A 23,342-nucleotide genomic window follows, 5' to 3' on the forward strand; every position below is an offset into this window, starting at 1 on the left:
AACAATTTAATAGTTATAATTATTTACATAAGTGTATGAATGACACACAGGTATGATGACCATATCTTTACAATCACAATTATAGAATACATGTAAAATACAACAAAATACTTCATAAAATAGTACTTGATATAATCTGGTTTTTAAAAAAAAATTCAGCTGCCACTTATGGTTTGATTAACTGCTTGACAAAAATACCATATTTTTTGAGTAATGCAAGAAATTGTGTTATTGTTTTTTGAAGCTTTTGAGACATGTCTGTGTATGTGCATGTCTATGATTGTGTATGTGCATGTATGTCACACTTGTGTATGTTTGTGCCGTGTGTGTGTGCGTTTGTATGTGCAAGTATGTGTAGAATGACCTCTTGTTGACCCTTGAGTTTGCATCCTGATAATACCAGTAGTATATGGGAAAACAGAATGAGGATTATAGCCAATCATCAAAAACAAGAATTTTACATTCTTCAAAGAACACAGCAGTTTAATCATTCATACCCAGGTGTAAACAATCCAGGGTCAAACCTGGGGTCATGAAAGAAACCTTTTACCATAGATGTCTATGCTTTTACCTACCTTCTGAAAACTAAAAGGCTTGCTTTAGTAAAGGTTTCACACTGAAATGTTTCTGCAGTGAATAAAAAATGGTTGCACACTCAAATACTGTGATTAATTTTTATGTAATGAATAAAACGGTATCAGTAAATATTCTGGAATATGAATCAATATATATAAATTATCAGAATGTGTTGGCAGGCAAGGACTTATTCTTGGCATAGATATTTGTAAAGTCTTTTGTTTAGTCACAAACTTTTGATTATTTCAATTTTTAAGTAATAATACAAAAAAACAGTAACAAGTAATCTCATATTTTCACTCCATGTTGAAGTTTATGATCTCTTGCCTTTTTTTCTTTCCTTCAGACGTTTTAAGACTGCTTTCTGAACACTATCATTAATTCCGTGTCTTGACAGCATGGCACATGGGTCTGAGCATCCATCCAGTAATAGTTCTAGACCCTGAAAGTCAACCAAATAAATAGGGGTTTAAAAATCTCCCCATCCTTCCTTGTGAAACAGTTGATAGCATAGATTAATTATAGATTTGATGACTTGCTGTCATAAATGCCTCACATGGAATGTCAACAACAGCAATGCAAACTAGATGTCACTAGAACATGGAAGGATGTGCATCTTCAATGACACTTGCTACAACTTTGAGAAGTGGCAGGTGCCACATGCATTTTTAGAGATCATTGCTTATTTCTAGGAAACATTCTATACATCATTGGTAAACCAACAATGTAATAACTATATATTGAAAATGCTTTTGCTACATGGTACGTACCTCAGAATCACTTGGAAACATAACACCTGGTGTTCATACTATTTCACAAAACTTATGATTATTTTTGCATTTTAAAAAAGTTTGTAAAGAATAATATCATCCCTTTCTCCTGACATACGTCGACAAATTTTTAAAATTTACAAATAATAACTTTTATGATTAAAACACTGATTCAGAACTGTTCAAAAGTTATGAACCTAAAACCCCAATGGAGGCAAAAACAGTTATCTAAAATTGATTACCCTGAAATACAAATGAAGGGCATAAGCTGCCAATACTAAACAACAGTATATTTTGTATATTCCAGCCTATGTAATCTCTTACATAAACTATCCACTACACTTAAATATGGCCAAATAAAAAAAAATGGAACGACTCTAATGTATTCTACCCTACCTAATTTTTCCAACCTAACAAATAAACCTTTTGCAGTATGAGCAAAATGTAATGAAAATGGCATGAAAATCAGAATTTTTGAAGCAAATAGCACAAAATATTGCAAAGCTTTCGCAAAGTTTTTGTTTGTTTGGCCTTCTAATTGTACAAACAACAGGTCAACAAACCTGAGTGATATAAATGTACATCTATTTGATGGCTTTTAGAGAATCCTTAGTATGATTAATATTATTATTTAGGTTAGTGTAAACTGCACTGCCCTATGTACATGCTCTGATACATGGCCTCATTTCCTTTCATTGCATATACATGAGATTTTTTTGTACAAAAAATTAACTATTGAAATATTTGCAACCGCATGATCAGATTCTGAGAAAAAGTCTAGTAGTTGGCAATAAGGAAACATTATAGCCCTACTGACCACATCAGTATTACATTCACTTTATCGTATAAAAAGGTCAACTATTTACAGGAAGCTTGAAAAAAGAAACTAAAGTAGTTGGAAATGTATAGGCTTGAATTGAAACCATTCATTATTCATGTCATCAGACTGACTATTAGCTTTGCAGCAGCATTAAAGGTGAAGGTAAAATAGAACTGTTCTTATTTCTCTACTACAAACTAATCGAGATGCTTGACCACACACTTTCTTAGGGAAAACATCACAATTTTCTTATAGCTATGTAATAACAAATTCCCAGAGCAATGAATGCTATCATTTTTTTCAATATATAAGAACATTTCACAGATATAATTTTAATGTGTAAACTGTGTACAAATCTAGTCTGATGGTATATTTACCAATCACTTGTCTTTTTACAAATGTAATTGACTGAAACCATGCACATACATTGACCCTACAGTTTATAAAATGATATTTATGTCTGTCTATCTCTCTGTCTGCATGTATATGTATGTGTATGCATGTATGTCGGTATGCATGTGTGTGTATACATGTATGTTTAATGTATGTATTTAGATAGATAGATAGATGGACAGACAGACAGACAGACAGACAGACAGACAGACAGACAGACAGACAGACAGACAGACAGACAGACAGACAGACAGACAGACAGACAGACAGACACACACACACACACACACACACACACACACACACACACACACACATACATACATACATACATACATACATACATACAGAGATACTAATAACTCAAACTGGTTGAATGTTCAAAGTCGGCCTGACGTTCAATCCCAAAAGAAATGTTTTCAGCAACGTTTCAATGTTTCTAAGTCTAAACACATCTTTATCAAGCTGTCCATGAATGCTGCCAACATGATTCATATCATCCATGTCAGCACAATTCTATCTAAGTCATATATATAATATATTATAAGAATAGCAAGTCATAATATCTAGCTCATACTGATCAGTATAAATACTGTAGGGCAGTGTGATGATTCGACTCCGACAAACAAAGATTGCAAATCATTGATGAACAAAAACACATATTTTTCCTGAAATTAGCTCAGCAGGAAACCATTTACCTCACTTTCCAACCCATCAAAGCTTTTCAACTGCTTCCCTTGTTATTCATAAGCTAGTAAAATAATCAATGCTGTGAACAAAGCAAAAAGTGTGTCTTTCGCCATGTGTTTAATTGCAAAGATGTGTTCCAATAACCTAATTGGTTTGTTCTGAATACATACCACTGCTTTCCCATTAGACTGTACACTCCCTATAGCATAACATTGATCCAAATAGACTCTAGCAGCAAACCAAATAATGAAACTATTCTTGGAATCAGAATGTGCACACATATCCTATGTAATGACACATATCTTTTGTGTATCCGAGTAAAATCAATATGATTGGTTTATTGACTTGGATATATACTACATACACCTGTAAAGGTAGATACAGTTCTGCTTTGTACAGCATTGCCAACATTTTGTTTTGGCCATTATGTGCAAAACTTGCAGCTGTACTAAAGTATATATAGCTGGCCTTTCATCTACACATTTTATCTAGTTTTCACAACCAGAGTTCAACTGAGTGAGATGTCCATGTGCAACAGATTGACAGTGTGCCTGTGTTGTCACTGAAAGTTTAACATTGTACCTTTCTGATTTGAACATCAAGGCATTCATTATATCTATAGGGTCCATGTGATTATCTTAAAAAGGCCTACCATAACATGCGAAAAAATGTTCTATATCAGCAGAATTTCATCAAGCATGAATCAGGAAAAAACTCTTTACATATTATTATGTGTGCAATTTAAAAAAAACAGTTATTCATAATTCAACTACTATCTTAGACTAGTTACCAATTGTTTTTAGTTTGTACTCTGCTTCCCATTCACAATTCTTTGAAAACACTGCATATATTATCAAGTACATAGCACATCCACCTACATACCCCCTTCACTAAACCATTTACCACTTTTACCCCACAACTTTTTGACAGATCAGAAAGTTCATTCTATAACAGTAGCAAACTGCAAAGCATGCAAGTCATTTAGACCAATGGGCAGAGCCTCAGTGGAGGATGCTATAGGAATGACCTATGTCCGTCTGTGCATCGACTGGCTGTTTGTTTGTCTTTTGTCTGTCTGCCTGCCCACAACTCAATTTGAACCAAACCTGGCACAAATATGAACTATGGGGTACACACAGTATGTGTGAGTCTCTTTCATGATTTTGACCATTTTGGGTCACTTCTCTTACAAGTATCAATGTGAACCTCGAAAAATACCCATTTTCTAGTAAAACATATAAAAACATATACTTAGAAAATATAAATAAACAAATTTGATGATCACCTCCAAATCTTCATCAGTCAGATCAGCCACATAACTTTCAGCTTTCTTTTCAATGCTCATCGACAGCATTTGTAGCTCAGCTCGCTTCTCTTCTTTTTCAGCGATTTCTCGTCTCAAAGTTTCTTCTGCCATTTTAAGTTTGTTCTCCTCTAATTGTAAGGCAGACACATCTGCAATAAAGTAGAACACAAAACAATATCAAATCAGGAGTTTTAATTTTTGACTAATATTTCTTAATTTCTAGATTTATAAAAAGACAACTCAGACCTCTTCATGATTCTTAAACTTTGATCTTTGTGTTTATAATTTTGATTAAACTTGGATAGGGTCTGTAACAGGTTGATTTGGAGGGTTACTTTTGCTTTCAACTACATTTGGGAATGTTAATTCAAGTGATATCCCAACTGCTATGCTACCAACTTAGTTTCCCAAGCACACAGAAAGACAAATTGGTAGAGAACAACATAGCTGTTGTTCACCAGGCAGTCGATTTTTTAAAAGTGACTGACATACAGTGCAGTTTTCTCCATCATTTGAAATATGCATCTACATCATTTTACATTTTACTACTTAGTGTACACTTTATATGATTATATTTGGATGATAAAGTTTCAATTTTAATGCAGACTTTGCAACTTTAACGTGCTGATAACGGAAGTCCTTTTGCAAGGTCCATTCTGTGGATGCAGGTAAGTCATTACACATTCTGTATTTTCATTTATAATACCTCTCATTGTTAAAAAATTCATGAAAATGTGTTTATCATACGAAAGCAAAGTAACAGAAACAATTAACTATTTAGATGAAATTTCATAAGTAAATTTCAATTACATAAGATATTAAAATTGTCAGAGAGAAAACATGGGTTTATTTTACAATCTATGCTGCAATCCTAGAAGTCATCATTAATTCATATATATGGTCCATTGAGCTGAAGAGGAAATCTGACCAAATTAATCTTAGTAAGACGTAATCTTACATAATATAGGTCCCATTATATCATAGATGGTAATCCAATCAAATATTTATAATCTACAAATGAAGTATTTATTTTCATAGGTTTCACTATTGCTGTAGGTTCAATCAGTGAAATGAAAACCCTAAAGAATTTGCAAAAGACGTGATTTCTTTCATTGTTACGTGAATGCTTTAAAAATATGACATTGAGAAAATAGAAAATCCACTGTAGTTTTATTGTTTTTGTGATTGTAAGTTGTCAGGAAATGTACTGAATTTTTTGAGAAATTTTCAACCTGAATAAAACTGTGATTTATATTGATATATATTGTGCATCTACCATGTATACAAAAAGCAGTAAACAATTCATGTTAGAGCTAAAAATTCACAATCAAAGAATACAGTAAAGTGTCATCAGATGTTTATAGAAATGACAAATTACATGCATCAACATATCAACAACAAATTACATTAATAATGCATTTATAATATTAAAATAAAACATAATATAAAAAATAAAAAATATATAACATATATCTACAACAAATTACATAAATACATTTATAACACTGAAATAACACTATATTATATATACATGTATATATATAATAAAATTACATAAACACAGTCAAACATTTATAACATTGGAAAAATAAAAAATATATACTATATACCGGGTATCTACAACAAATTACATAAATACATTTATAACACTGAAATAACTATATTATAATATTGTGATACTTTCACAAAGTACACAGTTTACGCAAAACACAGAGAGGTTTCGTCTCAGAACTAAACATTACAACTTTATTACAGTCCGCCATAGTACGGAAAAGCACTTGTAACTTCTAATATATCAATATGCCAGTGATAAGGCTACTAATAACTCAGTACTGGTATACGTATCATTGGGTTAACAATAAAGTAGTTCCAAAAGTCATCACATATATATAATAAAATTACATAAATACAGTCAAACATTTATAACATTGGAAAAATATGATAAAACTAATATAAAATTTGCATATAATTCCAGTGAATGTTATCAGTCACAAACAAAATACAACCTTTGCCTGAGTTATTTAGAAACGCCTGTGATCTGATTATCCGGTGCTGATTTGTACACTAGCTTCATCCATGAACTTAACTGAATGGCCAGCCTTTGTCCTTAAATATTTCAAATAGGCATCTGTGTATCAAATGTTGTCATGATCTGTAAACTTTGAGTTCCCTTAAAATACAGCAACTACTTTTGCTGTATTGTCCTGCTGTGGGCCATGTTTACTTGTGATTGTTCACCCAAAACTCAAGATATAATCTGTACACTGGAAGTTTTATTTTAGGACAGACCACAGACATTGGAGGGAGAGTAACTTTCACAGACATAAACACGTTGATAAGAGCGTCATGTGAGCCTACATGAGAGGGACTCATTCTTTTTGTACCAGTGTATCAGCTTGATATGTGATAAGGAGAAGACTTTTTGGCACCTACAAACCCAGTTTTTAATAGTCCACCACTGATAAAAGAACGTTCTGATCAAAGCTGTTTCTAAATAACTCATGCAAAGGTTGTATGAAGCAAACTTATAGATTGTACTAGTTGAAACAACAGTTCAATAGTTGTACCAGGATCATTTGTAAATGCTTCTTAACACCTTCAGTTTCAAGTAGTTAAGGAATGCCATATTGAAATAGATATGATGTAATCCATTACATACTAACTAGTTAGTGAGCCAATCAATATTTCAAGGCATAGAATATTAATACTACATCATTAGGATATTGTTGGCAATCAATATCCTGTTTTGTATCATGCAAACTACATTTGAGTTTGTCATTTTGCCCCAGGGAAATCATTATAAACTATTCATTTACATCAAATTGACTTTTTATTTGGCAATTAATATTCAGGCTTTATCAAATGATTAGCAAATAAAGTATTGCCAGAAATGAATACTTTACATTTCGTCATTTGGATTATAGTCTTGTTTTACTTTCTTTTCTTTTTTTTAAGGGAGGGTAAAACAAATAATAATTTCCAAGTTACTTGTAGATCATAGATAATAGTAACCTATTTTCAGCTATTTATTTGCTGTCAATTAAATTAACATACACTGATATAATGAAAATAAGATTACAAACACCTCAATACACTGGATCAGCTGTCGTTGCCAAGGTAACATGATTAAGGTAGCAGTCCTAGAGGTCTAGCGCTAGCTTTAGGTAACTCTAATCTCAGTGTCTGGCATGATAATAAATACGTGAATTCCCTTCGCTCATCCATATCTTGGCAGGCAGGCATGCAGGGGGTTAGGGAGGAGGGGATATTCAAGGCTAGAATAAAATGTAGATGGCCATAAAACCAGTGCCGACTACACAAATTGTACACATGAGGGTCATTTACCTCAGTCTCCCCAAAGGGCAAAACTGGAATAGTTTTAGTTGGTAACCTAGGCAACTAGAGTGCAATGTTGAATCAATCATGACTGCCACAAGAACTAAACAGACAAGTGAAATATACATAACCCAAGTTGAATAGAAGAATGGAACCAACCTTTTTCGAGTTGTTCTGTTTTTATCTTCTTCCTTTCTTCACTGTCAAAGTACCATGTAGTTATAGCATACCTAGAAAAACAAACAGGACTGTGAATGGTGCCTTATGTTATTTCTCATATTTTGCACTCTAAGCTGTGCTTTATTTATTGAACTATGATTGTGAATATACATTTGATGTAATTCAATGTCTAAATTAAATATTGACACTTTTGATTTTGTGTATGATACGAACATTTCAGGAAATATTAAGAGGTACTATATGCATTCTAAGATTTCAAACAAACAGATTTAAGATGCATTTGCAAATCATAACCAGTGGCCGCACATTTTTGTTAGAGTTAGGATTAACAAAAATGATGTTTAGGGAAAATAACGTGTACCATAGTGGTAGAGAGTTGTACAAAGTCAATATCAAGAACAGAATTTCTGTTCTTGATATTGACTTTGTACAACTCTCTAGTAAAAGTGTATCTTTCTGAGAAAGATACACTTTTACTGACTATCTCATTCATCTTATTTCAATGCTTACAATATAAAGTCAAAGTTTGGAAATTTGGAAATTTTCTACAACCACAGTACCCCTATCATGTGATAGACATAATGGTCTCCTGGTATATGTTGCCTTGTTGATATTGGACCAAGTGCCAAAATCAATTCAAATATGCAAAACACTCAGTTAGAACTGTATAAAAGTTGATATCACGAGTCTAGAGGTTGCTAAAATAGCAAATCAAAGATTGTCTTCTGTGAAAACAACTTGTGATTCCTATAATCACTTCTTTCCACTCTTAATTTGTTGGATTGCAAAGATTAATTGAGCACTAACTTGCAAGTGGTATAGTGATATGGCTTTTTGAAAATCCATTCACTACAATAACTACCCTTTTTTTTAAACATACAACTAGTAAAGAGAAAATTTTGCACAATGGTGTGACAAGAAAACATAACGAGTTGAGCTTGAGCAGTCATCACAATTTGTACACTAGTATATGCTATCATGTGATTACCTTGTTTTATATGCTGGTTGTACTTCATGTGGGTTTCTTCTATCAGACCAGAATAAGAGTAGTCTATTCATGAGAGGTTCCACATCAACATAGCCATCATTATCATCCTCTGGAAAAATCCGTAATAATCCACCATTCTCCTAATGGGTGAATAGATTGCCCATCTCAAATTTTAATTATCATTATTATTATTATTGAAAGAAAATAAGTTACAATTTTATTTGCTGCTAAATATCAAACTTCAAAATCACTATTTTTGAATTTGTTCCAGCAGTGACTTTTTAATAGGCTGAACATACCAAATGCAACACATACATGTATATTAACTGTAGAACAAACTTTTATCAAACTTGAAATTAAGAACTTACAATTTGAGTAAATGACTGCCAACAGAAATACAGATTGACCTTTGACATTAGTGATATTTTGTTATTTACTTACCTGGACATTCCAATCCTTATTGAGGTAATATATACATGTGACTCTTCTTCCATCTTTGTTTGGGTTGTCCACATGACGTATATAACCAGTTCCTTTGCCTGGATAGCAAGCTACCATTGCCTAAAGGGGACAATATTAAACATCATTTATATTTTGAATAATAAAAAGATATGGTTTTATGTTATACTGTCAAATTGTTTACACAGTCCAATGAATAACTAATATGTCTCCTGGCTATACTTCACATGGTCAAAAATCAGTCAATATACTCTCAGTAGTCTGGAATACACCCTTACTATAGATTTGAAGATGATTTAGTATTACACCATTATGATGCCAAGCCAAGTTATTGTCTTTGAACAAAAAATATGGATTATATACCCTGGTTGTTCTATGTCATGACAACCCGTGTCTTCATCACTGGTTCTGAGTAAAAATGTTCCAAATCACCATTATTTTGAAGAGGAGGTATAAATATATTATTCCCAATATTTTTCATCCCTCACTGGCAGCGAGAAATACTTGTGACCTAAGGGGTTTTGTCACTACTCATCTAGTGACTCATAGTGACAAGGCCATCTTAGGGCACGAGGGTACTTGTATATTCTTGACTGAACAAAGAAAAATATTGGCAAATAATATCTCAACTCAACTGAAATAAAACCTTGGAACCAGACTATATACTGCATCATGGTGCTAAAAATATAGTCTTCACAGGATTAAACTGTTCAAATTATACAATACTTCATTCTCTGACTTTTCATAGAATACTACAATACGGATAGGGAATATAATCAGTCTAAAACACATCACAAAAGATGTACAGTACATGTGAGGTGAAACTGTTTTACCAAGTTTAAAACTGGCATAGTTCTGAGACAGTTGACAACAATTCAGTCATCAATGTATAGAAGTGCAAAGACAATAGAAAGGGTGTAGGAGCAACTGAATCATTGTTAACTGTTTGAGAAAATAACTTGCTTTAGAATAACCCCATTACAGATCTCTACAAAAAAATGGCATCATGAGTGTGACATACTAAATACTGAGAATGCCTAAGGGAGAACATATCATTTTATCCTTCAATATGTTTATCGGGTCAATAAGACATATTATATTTCATTCATTTTGACATAGCATGATCAAAACATTTCTATTAACTACAAGTTTGATAAAGTCTGAGTGTTACCAGTTCTACTTCTAGGTGACATTGCAAAAACTTAGTCCTTGTCATGTTAGTTTCACTATTCCTTCCTAAACTTGTCCCTTGCTGCAAACATGTCGCCAGTTACAAGTATGATTGCCATGTACAATCTATTGTGGATCAACATATTTTATCCTAAAGTCTTCACTCATTGTAGCTATATACACTAGGGAACTACTATTTTTCAGTAGATAGTTTGTTATCAGAAAAGTATGTAGTCTTTGTAAAGAACTGTCCCTTGCTAGGTAATGCATCCAACTAGAAGTACTAACTCTCTAAGATGTGGGATCATTTATACAAGATACACGATGTGCTTTAATAATTCTGACAGGATGTTGTGCTTGTAGTTATTTCAAGCAACTTGCTTTAATATAACCCCAATACAGTAATCCTCATCTCTTCTTAAATTTAAAATGTCCATCTCATGACTTCAGACTTGTCTCTTTATAATGACTACAACAACACAATACATGCAGTATACACTCTCCCTGAACAATTTCACAAGGTAGATGTCACTAATGCTCGTATGTAGCAACTATTTCCATATCAGCTTCTCAGGGAAATAGTTGATGCACGACGACAGACCTTGGGGTATTACAATGTCCTCATAGCCAGGCAACACATGTTAAATAGCAACTCCTTTTACTTTAGTCAAACGCATAATTGTTATGTTCTGCTGTAAGTTTTTCATCAGAGTAAAAAGAAAAAGAAATGACAATTTCTCAACAAAGCACCTACTGCCAAATAACATCAGTGCAAAAGAAAACAAACAATAGTAGAATAGTAGTAGTCTTTAAGATCGTGAGAAAGAGAATAAATAATTACACGTGAATAACTACGCTCTCTACAATAATAGCTAGTATGTACTATGTCTATAGTGCTACAAATATACACACAATAACAACTATATAGAGATAATAATCGTTACATGTTATACATGCAAAAACTAACCTTTGAACTCTATTCTTTATCCACCTGAGATGAACTTGAATCAAATATAAGGATAATTGTCATGAATACACACAAAGTTATCACTGGCCCAATAATTCCGTTATTCATGTAGAACTGTACAAAATTCAACAGCAGTAACTGTTGCTGTGGTAGCACATTTTTCCCCAAAAAACTACCATACACAGATGTTGTATTTTATATACCCAAAGAATACTTTATTATGGTCATGTTCCCCCATTCTTTCTAGTGTATTCCACCTTACCTTACTTCTTCCATCAATAAGGAAGTCGCCGAGAGAGAATTTATTGAAGTTGTACAAAATTTCATCCGTTTTGTCGATAAGCGATGTAACCGCCGGATATCCCTCTTCATTACCATGTAACCATGTGATTTTATCACCTCTCAACGTGATTTCGGTTACTTTTTTGTCGTCTTCTCCCCCAGTTTTCCCTCCACTCAGCTTTCCTTCTCCAAAACAACCTGTTGCTTCAAGTTTTTTCACGTCACTCAAAATTTGGTCTGGCATGTCATCATCATACAAATTATCAATAATACAGTAACCATTCTCGTACATACACGATGTTGCATAATCAGCTAAACTAAAGTTCGAGTAATTTTTCGGTTTTGGGAAGGATTGAAGTTTTAATGGTCTCGGATCAAAACTTTCGTCCTTGAAAAGTTCGGAGACATGGGTGTCGAGTCGAGAACCCTTCTGCAGGTGTACTGGGAACACGGGTTCAACATTTTCCGTCACCTTTTTAGCAGATTTCGTATTGCAAGACCTCTTGTGAACTTTCCAGTCTTGTTTTTGATGTTCTCTACAGCAGTAATGTACCTTCAGGCAACGTGAACATCTTTTCAAGTCGCCAGTTTTTGCACAAACTGCGCATTTCGGTTCATCCTCTGTGTTGACGTCGGCCATCTTGTCAGTTAGTCCAAGTTTCAAGTCACCAAGTGATGTGCGAGGGCGCACACGTACACGTACACACACACACACACAAGCCACATGAGCCACAAGCCCATGCATGGCAGCATGAGCAGTTTCAACTACGACATGTACGACACACATCATATACAAGCGGGACTGTGTACGCAGAGACAAAAAAAAGTCAATATTCCCTTTCCAGGATTTTTTTCACTACTCTAAGATAACAAATATAATGAAAAACACTTGCAATTTTAATTCCGAACTCAAAGAGTAAATAGTTCAGCTAGTATATTCAGGCTTAGTCCTGCATACGGAGGAAGTGTCCCTTGGTCCTGCTTGCAAACGGACTAAGTAATATAGGCTAAATCATTCACTCTTCTTCAGCATTTATTGTATATGGGACAATGACGTAGATGTCACTCAATGATAGTATAGAGAGAAACAACAATAATAAACAAATACACATACTTGTAATATGCACACATCATACTTTATTGCTAGTCAATAATTGATTATTTCACAGTCTTCAGTTTTTCTTTGCTGCACTAGCTTTGCATAGTATAAGTTTATATTTCAGTTGTTTTCATGGATACACGTAACAAATAGTGTTCAAAATGTATGTATGATAATTCTATTATCAAGGCACATAGTTGCAGTTATACACATTTATTTATAAATAACACAATACAGTATCATGAGATACACATGACCTACATGAGATACAGTTTCTGTAATGCCCCAAGATCTTTCAATTAAAATCATAAAGAATAAAGTGTGTTTGCAAGACTTTCTTTCACTCACTTGCAATTTTCTTGTACAAACTTCAATGTTTCTGAAAATATGATTGCATGGCCAACTCATTTCACTGTATTACGGCTATATGAAATGACTCTAAAATCTGAAGACCTTGATGGGAGCTATTATTTTAATTCAAATCTATATATTACATAAAATATCTATGTAAAGAATCATATAGCACCACGTAAATATCTGCCAAGTGTTGTGAGAATAGTTCAACCACTACAAAAATAGACTGAAAATAGAAGTTGTTACTGTATTTAAGTATGCACCTAGTGGTAATTTTCATTCAAAAAGCATTTTGTTCACTTAGAGTTAATCTATACTGTCTATAACCATAATGTCTCATTCTGACTATACATAATCTGATATCAATGTTAATCCTTGTAAAATAGCCCAAAAAATAAATTATATTTTTTTAATACTTTGTGTCATTGTGATCATGGTATTCTGGGAATTAAATATGGTTTTTTTCTTCTTCTGATTACAAATCATGTAGTGAGGCTCTGTAAGGTTCAGGTACGGCCTCCAGCAATCCTGCAAGAAAAAATACCCTAAATTGAAATATTCAATAATTTATGTCAGTCAAGTTTTCTAGCAATAGTTTCATATGATTTCATACTTCTGAATCAATCATTTAAAACATTACTTAATGTGTGAAAGTTAAATGAAATAAGTAAAAAATGCATTATCTCCTTATCTCCTTAGTATTGTATACACAGGAAGTGGTTTGTACACAAACTTCTCACACAAATATTGGGTAATAAACAGACTTGTTACATGTTATTTCACACAAGTAGAAAGACACAGTAAGGTTGTCTTATTAATTACAAATCCAAAATTAAATACCCATTCCTCATCCATATGACCACTTCATATTCTTCAAAAAACTTCAACACTTTACTGTTTATATTTCTAGAAATTCTTCCTCGAGTGTAATCTACAACATTCAATTTCGATGAAATCTAACAACTATTTCATTTTTGAAAACACCGATAATGAAGACTATATCGTACATTTTTCCAAAAGTCATGTCAATGAGTGAAATATAGTCAGTGTCTGTAATAAATGGACCTAAATGTCATAATTGATTCAAACTACGCTCTTCAAAAGTGACTGTGTTTCAGTATCCACTTTAATCAAGTTTGTACATACCTTTTTGTGCTAAAAATTTCCTACTGAATAATTTGGCGTAGTATCTTTGACCAGTATCACACAAACATGTTACAATTGTGTGGCCAGGTCCCATAAGCTTGGCTACCTGTTGATATCAAATATAAGAATAAGTTGTCAGGAGTTTGTGTGTAAATCAATGATACAAAACTCCTTCATTATACAGTTGTTTCAAGGTGCATTTAATTTTGCACCAAAAGTGTGAACAGTTTTGGTTTACAATGTTCCTTGTGGTCATGAGCGTTTTATTCTCACAGACATTCAAATCAACTCCTCTGTATGTTGCATATACAAATACTGACCATGTTTTCATCAGATGTTTGATTCACATGCTGAAGATGAATGACCAGTTGATGAAGAAAGTGTGCATTACATCACTGGTTGTATTTATACTGAAGTTAATCTCACCACTTAGTGAATAATAAAATAGTCCTGGGCTCACAACAAAGTAGCAGCCATTGGTGCAACATAAAGGACTACTTTGACTACAGACAGAACCAAAAAGACAGTCCAAGAACTACTAGTATGTGCAGATATGACAAATCCACTCTGTCTTATTCTGTCTGTTGCAAACCTTTGAAATACAATAACATATCTCAGTATAATCACAAACTTGAAAGGAAAAATTATTTGCTTTATAATCACTGTGGATGCAAACAATGGTACAGTCAGTATATATATACATGTTACTTTACCCTGTATGCTGCTGCTACATTAAGTCCTGATGAAGCTCCCACAAAAAATCCTTCTTCATGTAGTAGTCTGAATGTCTACTCAAAAACCAAACAAAAATATATCCATGAATTGTTACATACTAGAAAGTAAAAGATTTAAGTAGCATATATTCTGCAGAATAAAGTTTTCATATTTGACATTTAGTGCAAGTTAAACAGGTGAAATTGTATACTAGTAGTTGATGTAGACTAGGAAATTTGCCTTGATACATTTAATGAATATACAATAGTGGAGTTCTAGATGTGATTTGTGTGTAAGAGTTCACATATCGTCTGCAGACTTGTCATCAACAATACATGCAATATTTGGGTTCTAATTTGTACGGGAAACTGACTGAATCACTTAGTGACAACAGAAAAATTCCATTTTTTCTGGTAAGATTGGAAAACTTTCTCGATTAGAAGTCAAATAGGTGCAAATATCTAAATGCAAAAATTGAGCTTAATAACAAACATTGATAAAATTTCAGTGGAATTTGACTGCTGTTAATGAAATGTTTAGGAATTTAGTTCCCAAATTTCCTCACCCATTCTACAGCTTCTGTATCCATAATTCCCAGTGCATCATCAATAGGTGCTCCTTTAAGGTTCTGTGTTATACGACCTTGACCTATACCCTCTGTTATAGAACCATCTCCTCTCCTTTCTAATTTACCATTTTTGATATAGTTATACAGAACACTGCCCTCAGGGTCAGCCAGGAAAGTTTGTATCTTTGGATTCTTCTCCTTCAGGTATGTTGCTACACCTAGTTTACAAAATACAAATTGTACAAAACATTGCAGAAAATCAAGCTTTTTTATGTAATTTGGGAAAATTATGAACTAGAATTACAGAACTCATCGATCTGTTATCATTTAACAACAAAATATTAAACATTTCTCTGAGAAAACTAAACAGAAATACAAGTAGTCTTGAAGACACATCCAAACTATTTTCATCTGTATAAAGATATTTGTGAGATTGATTCAAGTTTCAGTAACAATATTATTTTTTGTTAATTTCATAACTTCTGTGGTGTGAACAAAATAGTCATAGTATTATGAAATCATGTCTACTTTATTAAAAATTTCACTGCTCTATCTGAGAAAAGTCATGTCAAGAAACTCTGGTCATCGCATTGGAATGCTTTATTTGATTTGACTTCCTCCAACAATTCCTTTGAATTTTATTGACTTCAGAATATTCTGTTTATCATACTTTTCTTTGAATTGCTGATATATGTAAATGACCTAGTATTTATCGAAAGTACTGTTGATATGATCTACCTAATATAAAGGCTAGTGTTCAAGAAGTTTTATACAAAAACCGAGGACTGCAGTAGTTGAGTTTGTTTACATTATTCAGTTCCTTTCGTGCACCTCTAAGCACATAAATTTTTCTCTTTTGAATTTCACTTTAAAAAGGAAAGAAACATGCAACTATATTTTGTAATCCTAAATTACTGTAAATCAAATTCTGGGACAAAAAAGATGTCCTGAGGTAATGTGACTGACTTCACTGACTCCATTCACGTGATAATTTGATAATGGTTGAGTAAAGATGATCACTATCAGTACAAAATTACCTGCTAAAGTTCCACCTGTGCCAGTTCCAAAAGTTACGGCATCAACTTTACCAGCTACAAAAACAAATAGTAGTGAGAAACACAATGAGTGCATCAAGTGTTTTACATTCTTTGTAAATCATCTATGTCAAGAGTTCCCTTTTCAACACTTCTTTGCAAGCTAGTAGAACAAAGGCTACATCGATTTTGAAAGTAAAATTTTGCCTTTTGTGATTTCTAAATGTCAAAATAATATTCTGAAAAAGAAAATCTATGGAAGGAATAAATCAAAAGTGACAGACTATCATAAAATCTGTCTTCCTCAATACAAATGCCTCCGGAACAAAAACTAAAACACTTGTCAATTAACCCATTACAACTTTGACTGCCTGGACAATGGTACAAGCTAGTTTCAGAGCAAACTAGAATTGTCACATACGTCTTTCACAGTTACAAAAACATATGGTAGGAAAATTGTCCTGAGTCTTTGTATTTGTAATAACAATGAGATTAGGGTATTTGTGATGTCATCACAAGAGGTTTTCCCATAAACTCTTGCAGGAAATCTCTAAAATGGCTGAACACATGTCAAGTGAAGTAGAGCTTCTGATGGTAGCAGTAATCAATAATTATATATATATAAGTGTATTAAAAGCAGATATAAGTCTGACTGGACTTTTCCTATAATTCGTTAGAAGTAATCAATACAAGTGTACTAAAGGCAGATATAAGTCTGACTAAACTTTTCCTTTAAAAAAGTCAGAGAATGATGTCAAATGGACTGACTAACCTGTTTGTTGCCATATTTCTGGACCTGTTGTTTCAATATGTGCTCTTTTATTTGCAGTATTATCAAACTGGTTTGTCCATACTGCATTCTCTATACTTTCAGCAAATCTTTGTGCCTGGGGAGTCAATCAAAATGGTATAAAATGTGTGTTTCATATGGGGTAATTCCATTACAACTTTGTGTTAGATGTAGAAGCATTGTCCAGCTAATACATTATCCTTGATGTTGGACGGGCACTTCAAAGTCCAAAATGTACAAAAATATACTATTATCTTTCAACTTATTGATTAATCAAGAAGTTCCTTTTAAGTCATCCACTTTGGAGAAGTTGTAGTATAACACAAATGTAAAATGGATGCAGCCATCTTGAAATGAAGTTACAATAACAAATGACCACATTGAATAATTCAAGACGCTCCTTACCTGGTGATTATAGTTGTTTGGATCTGCGTAAGGCACTGCTGGTACAGGTCTCACATCAGCACCAAGTGTTCGTAGCAGATCTATCTTTTCATGAGATTGTGTATTTGGCATGTATATTACACACTTGAAACCCATGGCATTGCATATATGTGCTAGACCAATGCCTGAAATGGCAGAGTGAAATCATTTTTATTAGGCTGTGTATTTTGTACATGTTGAAACCCCTTGGCATTACAAATGTGTGCTAGACTAATTCCTGAAACACAATAAAAATCACAAAATTTAAATCATTTATTAAGTTATACAATGTATACAGTTTGCATCAGATTCACATATCCAGATCTAAAATTCTATCGAATGTGAATCTGATTTCAATCAGATCCTAAAATCAGTAAGGTGAGAAATATCATCAGATAAACACAGAAGAAAATAGGATTATGAATCTGATGCTAAGTTTATACTCATTCTGTCAGTGTTTTCATTGGTTGTTCTCAGTTGGTATTTTTTGTGTATGGGGGGGGGGGGGATCTGAATGAACTTAAACTTTTCAACTCTGTGAACCAATATATTAGTAAGTCACTGCAGAGATCAATTGCAAGGGTTACAGTCAACTGTTTAGAAACTAGCCCATCTCTAAAAGACATTGAGTATAAAAGTCATAAAATATTCATGTAAATAGACAACACAAAAATTATGAATTTTTCAATAAATCAAAGAACACTTTCAATACCAATACAGTTGACAAGTCTTCTTGACTAATGAACTCTCCATCTTGACAATTTACTAAAATTTTGACCATCCACTTGTACACTACACCATTGTAGTTTTGAAAATTATCAATTTTATAATCAAAGTACCTGTGTTGCCAGCTGTTCCTTCAACCACTGTTCCTCCCTGTTTCAGTTTACCTGTGATGAAAAAAAGATAACATTTTAAAGGACCAAATAAATGATGAAAATTACAGAGGAATGCAATTTTTTTTTTCTAACTGATATCAGGGGTTATTTTGCTTTAGTTAAATTAATAGATTATGATAAACACAACACTATGCTCTTTAACCCCTGACCTTTGACATCAGACACTGACTTACCCTTTTCTATAGCATCTTTGATAAGAAATAATGCTGCTCTATCTTTGACTGAGCCCCCTCCATTGGCAAATTCAGCCTTGGCAGCAATTGTACATCCAGTTACTTTACTTAGTCCCTTTAGTTTTACCAATGGTGTTCTGCAGTTTTATAAAGTGGTGATGAAAATAGAGAATACAAAAGAAAAAGTTGGAAAAGTTAGTCAATGTTAAAAGTATCAAGATATGAATGCACATCATTATTGATAACTAGATTATTAGTACATGACCTACAGGTCACTGACTCTAGCCTGACTAACCTGACCTAAGAAAACACTCAAACCAAACCACCAAAGATACCCTGCACAACTAGGAATAAATTACCTGTAAGAATGCACTGTGTCTGTTTGAGGAAAATTCTTATCTGAAAAATAAACACTCCTTTTGTGCAGGGTATCTATCCTCTATATCAGTGAGCTATATGAAAATGTCATCTTTTTTTTTTTTAATTTGTTCCAGTAACTAGCAGTCTTCCTACTTGTAGTGATTTATGTGTTCACTCTAATGTTTCACAACCACATGATTACCGGGGTATTTCACATAAGACAACACATTTGTGTTAAAGCACATATTATATTCAAAAAAATTATGAAAAAAACCTGGAGACTTGAAAACATCTAGATGTAACCTAGAAGCCACACATTAACTTTGTGCTACAAATATCAACTGACAGAATCACAAGTACACTTATTGGCAAGTACTTCACTGATAGACCACCACTAAACAAAGATATGGTATATTTATAATGTTGTAGACAGAGGGAAAAATAACTTATTGGGGTGGTCAATGGGTCTAATATAACTTAGGATAATAAGATGCATGCAAGACACAAAACTGTGCCAATCACATTAATTATCATCCAATATGATAATTGCTCTCAAAGTCGACAATTTTTTCATTGCATGCCACATAAAAATGAGCAATTTTGCACAGGGGAAAGAATAAATGAATGTTGCAAACTCTTTTACTGGCAACAGTTCTCTTTCGTATGACAATGCAAATTCGATGACCTCTGCATGACCTGATACTGACCTATCACATCACAAGGACACATGGGACATGAATGACTTGGCTGTCCACGTGTTTGGGTGATGCAACCTTCCACAACAAACTATTAATAAATTTGCATTTTATCTATGATTCCAAGTTGGATTATAAGTATTTTGACGCAGTAACCATGACTAGTTGATTGTCTGTTCAGACAAACACGTGATAAACGGACTGTAGTATGAAAGTATAGTTTGGTCATCATGACTTGCAAATTCAATGCAAAACTTACCTGCCAACCATCTCAGCAAATCCGTCTCGAATATCCTACGAATAGAAATAAATATATGAAAAATTTTCTTAAATAGCATAATAAAAATCGGTAAAGCGATAACAATTTAAAACTGACGACCCCTGCCATTGATCGCTAATTAAGTTCTTTTGTCACATATGATTCAATGGAAGAGGGCGTGACAGACTATCACACTAGTCACTATGACCAGTTGTTCGACTTACTTGGCCTGAATAAAAGTGACGGCAAGATGACCATTTTTCAATATTGAACATCACGGTTGTGGTGGACTTGGCATATTTAGTCAACCCAGGGTACGGACTGGGTCAACAGCTCCTTATGATAGTGGCACAATTCAAATTCTATTTACAGCAAAAACGTTTAGGTGTGCATGACATTGTTTTCGTTCACGAGTGCTTCTATTCCTGCTTGCATACGGAGTAATTCGGCACTCGATTCTGACAATTGTCCCTCCCTTCTCCGATGGTATTGACGGTCATGTCAGTAATCTCGACCCGTGCACTACTTGTCTGTAAGCAGGACTAGACTCATGAGACTGCTTCTGCAAGCAGGACTAGATTGCTTCTAAGTTCTAGTCCTGCTTGCAGACGGTACACGCGTTTCGCTCAAGAGGGGACGACTTACTCCGTCTGCAAGCAGGACTAGCTTGTTTCATAAATACATAGGGCAATACTTACTCCGCTTAGATGCCTTGAAAGTTGTTTAAACATTACAAGACCCTGTTTGCGGCTCATAACACTTGTAACATTGTTGAAAGTCATGGTCAAACAAGTCACATGCGCAGCATAAGGTCCCCAAATACAAGCGTCACAGTGTATAAAGCAGCAACAGGTCCACAGAGTTTTTAAGAATGATCTTTCCAGCTAATTATCGCAGGAAGAGCCTAACATCCGTTCGTTTTCCCCTGTCTGTGTGGCAAAAGAGCAGAAGGCGACCAGCTGTACCTTGCAGTGATATCAGTGGCCCGGTTTGTTGTTGATCTTCCGGTGTTCACGAATTTAAAGCGCCACCAAGTGTTTAGGTCGTGTATCAAGGCAACTTGTTGATTGTGCGCAGGCTTGATAAAGTTAGTGATTTATAAGTAAAAAAAAATTAAAACAATTAAGGTTAAATCATCAAAATTGCAAATCTTTCATATTTTGATATTTTTGTAAGCCCGACTAGCTATTTTCTGAATAAAGCGTGAATATCCATTACGTTTTCGTTTGTCTTTCTATGCTCTAATTGCATCAGTTGATCACTTTATTGTGTGTATATCATAGTGTAATCTCAAAGAATATTAAAATAATACCTACGGTTTTTATGTTTATTAATAAGTATGGTTAAAATGTACTAATTATCGTGTCACAAACTTTTACATTCGCCCATTAATCAGGCCGCAAGGGGGCGGGCTTCGATATAAATTCTAGGTAGGCGTGCATCATCATGTCACGGTGTATACGGACGAAACAAGTTGGCAAAGCAAGTCGCACAAATTCCAGGAAAAAAATATACTATAAATCTCTTGATGAGAGTTACTTACTCTGCCAACAGTAATAAACTGACCCGGGAAACTGGCCCATAACCACGAATGGAATTGAGGAAAAAAGTCTGAATCCGACCTATGCAACGATATCATCTGACATGGTGATTATTAACTAAGCTTTAATTTCATTGACCGAAGTTTGGCAGTTTATTTTAGGGTTTTTGGAGTTTTTTTGGAAAATACAAGATATAGTTTTAAAGAAAACTCGGTGTTACGCTTTGATTGAAAATAACAACTGTTACAAAACAATTCAGAGAGGCTGTCGGCTGGGATGTCGATTTTCGATGGCTGAATATGTGGATTATGATAAAACCAGCGGTGACATGGGTGAGCTTTGTGTTCCAGTGTGCAACATTATTTGGAACAGCTTACCGTTTACTCCGATAATGTCACCCAATGGGAACGATACGGAATGTATGTATGATCAGTGAGTAAGCTACAGTCATTGCAATACTGTTTGCGAACGATTTCAGAGAAAACCTTCGGAAACGACTTTAATTCACACAACTTGAAACCATAATTGAATTGAACTTGAAAATTTACAGTGTAGTATGAACAATAGCTAGTAGGACATCATCAAACCAAAAATGACTTTTTTCTACTTCTTAGCAACTGCTTTTAATGTTTAGCCTTGGAGAAGTGACGTAAACAATGTTATATAAAGCTACACTCTACGTTTTTATCTAGACCTACTATGCGTGATTGGTATCACATTACTGATCGTCTCTCACTCCCAGACTAGACCACAAACAATGTAGATACATCGTGTTGGTTGCCAGAGTCTAACTGAGTCAACTGACAAGTGTTCTCTCATGTTAAATGTGTCAGTTGTTTCAAACATAATTACTCTATTTTTTCATAGTTCGAAGTCGAAACTAACGCGAAAGTAATGGATAAAGGCAAAGCCAATGGTTAATCCTTTCGACCCCTTCCACTTTTTTTCATCGTCTGTTCTGTGCCGCTTTTATTGTCATAAATTTACAATGGCCACTGTTCAACATTCGACGACTCGGAGAGTTCGCGAACCCTGTTATCACCAGTGTAAAAGTACTTATATATCGTTGTGTTTATAGCATGGTTTGCTCAGGTAGCTTTGTATGTAAGACTTGCTGAACTCGGACTGCACTTCGGAAACTGGGGTTGCCGAACAAAACCGAAGGATGACTGTACCTTTAGGCGCCCTTGGAGCTCCTTCGAGTGCTTTGAAGTTCGTAGAGTGACCCGAGAGTCGAGTATCTGGACTAGGTCGTCTACAGCCGGAGTACAGTATGTTAGTAACCTGGGGTGTAAGAGAAGAAACAAGGAGAAAAATGAAAGACAAGGAGAAAAATGAAAGAGTACCCCA

At 34.0% G+C, this 23,342-nt stretch overlaps 2 protein-coding genes across 3 annotated transcripts; both read right to left on the reverse strand.

Moving 5' to 3' along the window:
* Nucleotides 1–499: 499 nt before the first annotated feature.
* LOC144453608 (egl nine homolog 1-like) lies at nucleotides 500–12,577 on the reverse strand. Its single transcript, XM_078144931.1, has 6 exons — nucleotides 11,918–12,577; nucleotides 9,501–9,620; nucleotides 9,060–9,199; nucleotides 8,051–8,121; nucleotides 4,535–4,704; nucleotides 500–1,018 (listed from the first exon to the last, which is right to left on the reverse strand). The coding sequence occupies exons 1-6, from the start codon at nucleotides 12,575–12,577 to the stop codon at nucleotides 890–892; spliced, it is 1,290 nt and encodes a 429-aa protein (XP_078001057.1). The 3' UTR covers nucleotides 500–889.
* Nucleotides 12,578–13,107: 530 nt separating this feature from the next.
* LOC144453329 (uncharacterized) lies at nucleotides 13,108–21,426 on the reverse strand. 2 transcript variants are annotated; one of them, XM_078144593.1, is made up of 11 exons: nucleotides 21,150–21,426; nucleotides 20,452–20,486; nucleotides 19,138–19,274; nucleotides 18,905–18,955; nucleotides 18,048–18,211; nucleotides 17,625–17,739; nucleotides 16,856–16,909; nucleotides 15,816–16,036; nucleotides 15,250–15,324; nucleotides 14,537–14,642; nucleotides 13,108–13,918 (listed from the first exon to the last, which is right to left on the reverse strand). In XM_078144593.1, exons 1-11 carry the CDS (start codon nucleotides 21,231–21,233, stop codon nucleotides 13,866–13,868), a joined length of 1,095 nt encoding a protein of 364 aa, XP_078000719.1. In that variant the 5' UTR covers nucleotides 21,234–21,426; the 3' UTR covers nucleotides 13,108–13,865. The 2 variants fall into 2 exon arrangements, with proteins under 2 accessions (XP_078000719.1, XP_078000720.1); XM_078144594.1 differs by lacking the exon at nucleotides 21,150–21,426 and adding an exon at nucleotides 20,676–20,728.
* Between the last annotated feature and the right edge of the window lie 1,916 nt (nucleotides 21,427–23,342).

Source organism: Glandiceps talaboti, chromosome 2, assembly GCF_964340395.1.
Source record: "Glandiceps talaboti chromosome 2, keGlaTala1.1, whole genome shotgun sequence".
Taxonomy (NCBI): domain Eukaryota; kingdom Metazoa; phylum Hemichordata; class Enteropneusta; family Spengelidae; genus Glandiceps; species Glandiceps talaboti.

What these genes read in the sequence shown, in the direction of transcription:
- LOC144453608 (XM_078144931.1), bottom strand. Translation starts at nt 12,577, where the DNA reads ATGGCCGACGTCAACACAGAGGATGAACCGAAATGCGCAGTTTGTGCA. An exon ending in ATAAGGATTGGAATGTCCAG is followed by an intron (nt 9,200 to 9,500) that starts GTAAGTAAATAA and finishes TTCACCCATTAG; the next exon opens with GAGAATGGTGGATTATTACG. An exon ending in CAACCAGCATATAAAACAAG is followed by an intron (nt 8,122 to 9,059) that starts GTAATCACATGA and finishes TTGTTTTTCTAG; the next exon opens with GTATGCTATAACTACATGGT.
- LOC144453329 (XM_078144593.1), bottom strand. Translation starts at nt 21,233, where the DNA reads ATGACTTTCAACAATGTTACAAGTGTTATGAGCCGCAAACAGGGTCTT. An exon ending in AGGAACAGCTGGCAACACAG is followed by an intron (nt 18,212 to 18,904) that starts GTACTTTGATTA and finishes CTGCCATTTCAG; the next exon opens with GCATTGGTCTAGCACATATA. An exon ending in AGAAATATGGCAACAAACAG is followed by an intron (nt 16,910 to 17,624) that starts GTTAGTCAGTCC and finishes TTGTTTTTGTAG; the next exon opens with CTGGTAAAGTTGATGCCGTA.